Source organism: Prosopis cineraria, unplaced genomic scaffold, assembly GCF_029017545.1.
Source record: "Prosopis cineraria cultivar Desert tree isolate PC_DT_omini unplaced genomic scaffold, ASM2901754v1 PC703, whole genome shotgun sequence".
In the NCBI taxonomy this organism is placed as follows: domain Eukaryota; kingdom Viridiplantae; phylum Streptophyta; class Magnoliopsida; order Fabales; family Fabaceae; genus Prosopis; species Prosopis cineraria.
In genome coordinates this window covers 31575-39443 of record NW_026556028.1, presented here as the reverse complement: position 1 = coordinate 39443, position 7869 = coordinate 31575, and the positions used below count along the sequence as shown (strand labels likewise).

Sequence of the window (7869 nt, the reverse complement as noted above, 5' to 3'; positions counted from 1 at the left end):
TCAATTCAAATACTAAAAATGTAAAAATTGACAATTCAAATAATAAAAAAATATAAATTAATCATTCAATTACAAAACAAGCACCATCAAGAAGAGAAACCACTAACAAGAACACCAATAGAGAGACAAAATAATCAACATTTAAACAACCCATTGTGTATGTAAATCAAGATTAATAACCCACAAACTCAAAATGAGGATTATTGATTGGAAAAGCAAGAACCAACCTCAAGAATAAGAGAAGATGCCAAAAATGGAGAAATGGCAACTACTTGAGCAATGAACCCACTTCCACGAGCACAATTGATTCCAAAAATCCAAAACTAACAATGGAACAAGTGCAAAATTCTATGCATGTTTTGGTCATTGGAGTGACAAAATATAGGTTTCAAGGGGTTTGAAAGTTAGAAATGTGAAGAGGAAAAAGAATATGAAAGAATCTGGACAATTATCTTTAAACAAGTGTCAAATATATCTACCTCCAACATAAATTAAGATAAAATATATATTTGATGTATTGTCATATAACTGCCAAGTACAAGTTTAAATACTTGACGGTTATTTTGAAATAACCGTTAAGTATATAATATCTTTTTTATCCGTCACTTTTGATATATAATTGTTAAATATATGATGTCAAATTTAGATAATTATGTAGTAGTGGGCCTTAGGTTTACAATTTTTTTTTCCTTACTTTGTATACATGTGTCTAACTTTCTTGTATTCTAGGGTTTGTCCCATAGCTATTTAAGGCTGTAATTGTCTCAGGCTCTATGTTCGTCAATAATATATTCCTTATATAGAAACTTTATTTTGGTTTATGATGAAAATTGATCAAACTAATCATATTTTTTTAATAATTAAATGTAATGTGTTTTTTAAAATTATAAAAATAAAATGAAAATAATTTTAAGATGTTTCCATTTTTTATTTTTAAAAACAAAAAATAAGAATAGTTTTGATAACAATTAATTTTAAAAAACTTATCAAAACGAGTTTTTAAATTTTAGTTTTAAAAATAGAAAATAATTTTTGAAAATAGAAAGCGACATGGTCCCAAAACAGTGTGAAAAAAAAAAAAAATCTTTTGCAAGCCGAAATTGTAAGGGGAGGAGGATACAAGTACTTGTTTTGAAATAACACGAGTGGAAAGAAAGGATAAAGGCACATGGCTAAGCCCGTGTCCACACTCCACCCTGAACATAAGCGCTCCCCTTTACACACAAGCATGGAGGGGAAGTTACCATTGCCGTATTAAAAATTTTGTTCATTAAAAAAATAAATTTTTGTTGGTTATAACAGTAATTTGGTATGAAGAGATTACGATATGCTTAACATTTCTTCATTAACTGAAACCACTCAACCTAAATTAACTGAAATTGCCGAGAATAGAGAAGACAACCCACAATGAAGGAAGTCAGTTATTGACAGTTAAGGAAATGAAAGAAATCAACCACGTCCAAGCATTCTGGAAACAGCACATTATAACTAAAAGAGGAAAACAAATGAAGGAAGAAACGAGATTATCCCCTAAATTCTCGTAAAATCACAAGCAACCCAACGAAGGAACTTAAAAGCCCCCATGGCTTCCCCCTTTATTGCACGAAACACAGCTTCATATATATAATTGTTAAATCCCCCTTCACCCTCCCCAAGGTGCAAGGACAGGGGCTAACTGAAACACAATGGAGTTGAAGCCTAGGTTTGCGGTGCTGGTCGCGGTGGTGGCAGTCACCTTGATGGCAATCACGACGGCGACCGAAGCCGTCTCGCCGGATTGGAAGGACTTTTCCATTGACGGTCAGCTGGTGGGTGACAGGGTAAGTGACGAGGAAGAGATGATGATGGAGTCAGGTTGGAGCCATCGGAGCTTGGTTGAACGAAGGTTCATAAGCTACGATGCTTTGAAGGCCAACCAAGTCCCATGTGGTCGACGAGGACGATCGTACTATGATTGCAACCGGAGAGGCAATGCAAACCCTTATCGCCGAGGTTGCACTGCCATCACCCACTGTGCCCGACAAACTGACTGATATCTTTATTCCTCTCCACCACCATCACCCAATCACTCACTTCACAAGACCAGACCATGTTTATCATAATTCTGTGCTTCGTGTACTAATAATGCAATGAAATTGTATTATTCATTCACTTCACCTTACTTGTTGCTCGATGCTGCTTCTTTGTTCCTGTTTTTTTTTTTTTAATTTTCACAGAGAAAAACAATGAATGAATGAATGAATTGGGATATACAAATTGAATCCACCAACGATGTATGTATTGGTCGGGGTTCAATCTTCACGATTATGTCATGAGTGATCTTATTTTACATATATGTAAATTTAATGATATTAAATATATATTGTGCATGTGCATGACTCATGAGGTCGTTGAAATGTTAAGAGTAAATTACTTGTCGGCAATGGCGGACTCATGAGGAGGATTTCAAGCACGAGTTCGTGAATTAGCAAAAAAGAAAAAAGAAAAGGTAAAGAAAAAAAAATTAAGAACAGGCTCATTAAAAATTCAGAAAATGAAGTTGGAAAGATCCAAAAAGTAAAAAAAAAAAAAAAAAAGCTTTATTTGTTGACAAAGTTCTTCAACTTTTGTGTTTGGACTTTGGATTTCATTGTTTGAGAAAGTGTCATTGATCTCTCTTTCATTTCTTTTCCTTCTATCTTGCCAAACAAAACGGTTTATATTATGTCGTAAATCAAAGTTAGATATTTTTGTTTAATCGATTTAAAGCCACTCTCTATTATTATAGAGTACTAATTAATGCTATATTGTGAATATTATAATATCATCGTTGCGTTAAGTAAATGTGAGTTCGTGATAGCAATTTTGCCAAACTGTTGGTTAATAAATTGTCTCTTAATTAATCACGTACGTCTTTGGCACCGGTGATTAACATAAAATTCTATTGTCTGTCTGTCTGTCTGTCCATCTATATATATATATATATATATATATCAATCATTAGCAATACTAAACGATTTTTAAATAATAATAATAATAATAATAATTGGGAAAGCGTTGCTGCATTTTCGTCTAAATTGTGCCATTGATCGCTTCAAGACTCAAAGACTGTCACTCATCATAAAAGCCAAAAAGCATTTTGTTATATACTCACACTTTCAATCATTTCATATATTTTAAAAAAATTAATTTTTTTAATATTAAAAAAATTATTTTTTTAAAGATGTACTTTTATTTTTGTTCTTAATTTTAAATAATAATATAATTATATTAAATATTTTTATACTAATCAAACAGGGATAAAATTAAAAATAATAATTTAATTATTATATGATATCTTATATTTTAAATTAAAAATTAATTTTCAGAGGCATCTGTATCTTATAAATATAATTGGAGGGAATATTATATATTAACTCAAGCTAAAGTCTCTGCGCTTGGCTTGATTGGAATTTAAATTTCAGTGTTTTTTAATTTATGTTAAGACACCAGCCGATTTTCAAAGGTCGCATTTGATCCGACGATAAAATTCACGATAAAAAAGAGACCCTTTCTGGATTTCTCGATTCTTCCGATAAGCAATGTGTGTTGTTTAAATATTTTATAGAATGTATATTAAAAATATATTATTTTTTCATCATTGCTTGAAGGTTTGAACCTTGAATACAACATACATCACACCAACTTTTATTACCTAATAAATTTTAATCATTTTGACTTGAAAAATATAGTTGGATTGACAATGAAACAATTTTAAAAAAATAGATAATTCATCCCAAAGTTACAAAATCAACTATTTAGATCAATAATTCGATTTTTTTATTATATTTCAAAGAGAGTGCAGAAAAGTACTCCATCACAATTTTGAAGGTGTTTCATTATTTTAAAATATAAAATAATTTGATAATAATAAGACTTTAATGATAAACATTTTTTCAATATTACTCTTCAAAAGGAAAGGAAATTGAAATAATTGTATATTTAAAATTAAATTAAATGAATAATATTTTTAAAAGTTTATATTTTTATTTTAAAAGTAATAACTTTTTAAAGTATCTTTATTAAGTTTTATTGGTATATAGGTGTATAATTTTGTATCAAATATGTTACTCCTTCTATTAAAAAATATAAAGTATTTTTTGAGAAGTTAGAATATTAAAAAATGTAAGACATTTGTAATCTTTTAAAGTATAATTATTATCTTTTTTTTAAAAGTGTACCTATTGCATAAATTACTTTATATTATTTTAAAATAAAACACCTTAAAAAATAATAAATATAAAAAGATAAAAACTAATTGAAAAATAAGCAATAAATTTATTGTTGGTAAAATATGATTAAAAATTCTTTATATTTTTTAAGTGGAGGAGAAAGATTTTAGAAGGATGGAGCACCAAATAATTGTTCAGGATGAAAAAAATGAAATAAATTATAATAACGGGGATAGATCAATTGAGGCATTGCGAGTTGGCGACTGAATGCCTAATCGGCGAGAAAGAAGACGACAAATCGGGGAACCAAAACAACGACATTAATAAAAGGAAAACAAAGAAACTTAAGAAGCAATAAGGAAGTAATAATGGCAGCGTTCAAGAATTCAAAGAGAGATAGTCAAATATGACATGATGGATGTGTGGTCAAATCAAATAAGAAATAAAATAATAGAAATATCAAAGCCATGTGAAAGAAAATCACAAAGGAATCATCATAGATATGAATAATGATAAAAATTCTTGTTCGTTTCCAAATGAAAACCCACCACTTGCGAGACACACACACTTTCCCTCTCTCTCTCGTCTATTTCCTCCAAACGCTGATAGAGAGAGAGAGAGAGAAGAAGAAGACGACCTTTGAAATGGGGCATCTTCATGCCAGTAGGATTCAGAACATGGCACATGTTCTCCTTTCTATTTCAATTTCCCCATTAATGTAATCACCCACCATCACCCTGCTTTTTTCAAAACAAAAAAAAATGTATTTTTTATTAAAAAAATGGAGTTGATTCTTCGCTTTAGTGCTTAAATGAATTTATATACCATGAATTAATCCATCAACGTTTAGTTTTGAATGTTGTTTTCGTTGTCATCTAATTTGATCCAATTGAGAGCTGGCGACTAACTAAAACAGAAGTCAAATTATTAACAAGATATTGAAACAAACAAACAAGTTCAAGGATTCAAATGATACCAAAGTAAAACGGAAGAAAAATAAGACTTAGATTTTTTTTCTACTCTTTTTTTTTTGGTATACAGTAACACCGTAAACCGCAATTTATAGATCCATCGGGGGGAAAAAAGTCCAAAAAGAAAAAAAAAATCAAAGCACTGTTTTAGGGATATTGGCCAAAAAAATTTTGGAGGATGCTCATAATCATAGCGGTGGGTGGGTGAAAAAGTTGAAATGAGAAAAAGAAATGAAGTGTGAAATGGGACTGAAAAAAAATTCCTGAAACAATCGTCATCCTGATTCACAAATAGACAAACAGCAAGAAGCGAAGAAGATGATCATCCCAAAAACAATGTCTTTCTGACTGGTACGCAGAATGGCTTCAATATTTTCTTATCTTTCAGCATCACATGCCCCACCAGTGTCCCCCACCTTCACTTTACCATCTTAAAAAGGGCTTTTGGTCCTCCTTCAGTCAAATTAACCATTATTATTTTATATTTCACCCCAAAAAATTAAAAAAAAAAACTCAGTCATTGCATACCCTATTATATTTCTTCTTGTTTTTACTTATTTTTACGGCCCCTCAATTCTTTACCGCCCAAGGTTATGGATGAGTCTGGAAATTGTTTCTCAACCATCAAGACAATGATCCCACATCTTAAATTGAATATACGGATAAAGCGAATTAAAAAAGAGATAGCCAAAGGAGGAAGATCATTTTGACTCAACTAAATATGGGAAGTGGGGTCTCTCCACTTCCTTTTCCTCCATTTCCCTCCACTTCTCCCATCTCCACCATTCATTAATTTTTTTATTTAAAAAAATTGTTTAATAAAAAAATTTGAATGATGACGATGGGAGAAGTGGAGAGAAAGGAATGAAAAAAAAAAAAGGGAGAGACCCCTGATCCATATGTATGGCCTTTCATAACTTCCATTACAAAGAAATAAATAAATATTGCAATATAACAGCTCTCACCATTGGGATTTCTGAGAGACGGTAAATATCAACTTTTTTATGGGAAGTATTACGAAGGGAATCTCGCAGAGAACAAAACCAAAATAGTGAAACCAAAAAGGTTGCTCCAACAAGAACAAGGTAAATACCTAGAAATGGCGTCCAACCCAGCTGGATGCATGCCTGGGTCTCTCTCTCTCTCTCTCTCTCACGTTCTGAGATTAATCTGAAACACATCAAAGTCTCTCCTCTAGATTCCTTCATTTTACAATGCTTCTCACCAACTCCATTCATCTTCTTCCAATCCAATACCTCTTTTTTCTTTTCTCACCCACCCTCTCCACTCTCTGCATTTATTCTTCACATCTAAATAGCTAGTTTATCAACTTCAATAAATTCCTTATTGGGTCAATTATTAATGCCCACCAGGCCATGACGAAATAGTAGTAAGTAGTAACTGAAGAATTTGACTGTAAAGGAAACCCAGTAAATGTGGTAACTAACTAACCATTGACCAACCTTCCTTCTAATTCACAAGAGAGTTTTATTGACCAGAACAAAAAAGTTACTATTATACAAACAATGGACGAAGCAAAACATTAATTCCTCCGTTATTACAAATGTCATCCCTCCTCCTCTTCCTCCTCCTCCTCCTCCTCCTATCCAATGCCCGTTCATCTATATATATATATATATATGATAATCTTGCACCCCAAAAAAATTGAATCAAGAAGATGATGAAGAACCTGAAGCTCTGGGAGATGTGGTCGGGAACAGAGACAGTAATCGAGGCTCGGCATCCCTGGGAGTGGTCCCCGGCGAAGGATGCAAGAAAAAACCCTTCTCTTTGATGGCTCTCTCCTCCGCCTCCCTATCCAAGCCAGGGCTTCCGGTCCCGGGGGCGGAGCGATCAAAGGGGTCGGGGAGGAGCGGCGTGACGGGGCTGAGGACGAGGGACGGAAAGTCAAGGATGCTGGGGGAGAGGATGTCGGGCTTTCGGGGCGAAAATCCGGACCCGAAAGAAGGAATCAAGGGGCTGATGTTGAGATTCTTGAGGGATTTCCTGCGCTTGTAGAGCTCTAAGCCGGATTGCTGCTGCTGCTGCTGCTTCTTGGGGATGGATTTGATCGGGGGGATGTGGGTCTTGGAATCGGAGGCGGGCTTGGAAGCGGAGGCGTGCTTGACGGTGTCGGAGGATCCGGTGAGCATTTGGACAACCTGCTTGAAGGAGGAGGTATTGGCCTGGACGAAGGTAGTGGGATAAGGGGCGGCGGATTCGGATCTGGTGATGGGCTTCGGAGGGGCAACTTGGTGGGGCTGGACTCCGTTGCCGGCGACGGGGGGAGAAGTGACGAAAGGAGAAGAGGGGTTGGCATTAGTGTTCTCTTGGTGCCTGGGAGATACAGAAGCCATGGATGATTGAGTTGAGAGCTGAGGGTTGAGAGAGCACAAGACGAAGATGATGAGGAGAAGAGAGTTTGCTACTTGGTGCGTGTTTTGGTGAGAAATGTGGCAAAGACCAGACCTTGGTGTGTGTCTTTGTTTACGGTGAGCAATGTCACGCGCTGGAGAATGGAAAGGGAAAATAGAGGGGTGGGGAAGACGCGTGGGGAGGGGAGGGTGGGGGAGGGAAGAGGAGGAGGAGAATGGTGGGGGCCACGGGGGAGGGAAAGCGTCAACAAGAGATTAATAAGAGGCATTGACTTGCAGGAGCAGAGGCGCCATCATTATTCTGACTACACTAATATCCTATTTTGCCTTTCA

General features: G+C 34.7%; 2 protein-coding genes across 10 annotated transcripts; one reads left to right on the top strand and one right to left on the bottom strand.

Annotated features, from left to right (window-relative positions):
• The first annotated feature begins 1614 nt into the window (after positions 1–1614).
• LOC129298077 (protein RALF-like 19) lies at positions 1615–2156 on the top strand. Its single transcript, XM_054936484.1, has one exon. It carries the CDS (start codon positions 1686–1688, stop codon positions 2031–2033), a length of 348 nt encoding a protein of 115 aa, XP_054792459.1. The 5' UTR covers positions 1615–1685; the 3' UTR covers positions 2034–2156.
• A 2378-nt stretch (positions 2157–4534) lies between these two features.
• LOC129298079 (VQ motif-containing protein 4-like) lies at positions 4535–7869 on the bottom strand. 9 transcript variants are annotated; one of them, XM_054936488.1, is made up of 3 exons: positions 6852–7869; positions 5016–5097; positions 4535–4930 (listed from the first exon to the last, which is right to left on the bottom strand). In XM_054936488.1, the coding sequence occupies exons 1-2, from the start codon at positions 7516–7518 to the stop codon at positions 5066–5068; spliced, it is 699 nt and encodes a 232-aa protein (XP_054792463.1). In that variant the 5' UTR covers positions 7519–7869; the 3' UTR covers positions 4535–4930; positions 5016–5065. The 9 variants fall into 9 exon arrangements, with proteins under 9 accessions (XP_054792463.1, XP_054792462.1, XP_054792465.1 ...); XM_054936487.1 differs by having other exon boundaries at positions 4535–4927; XM_054936490.1 differs by having other exon boundaries at positions 5016–5093.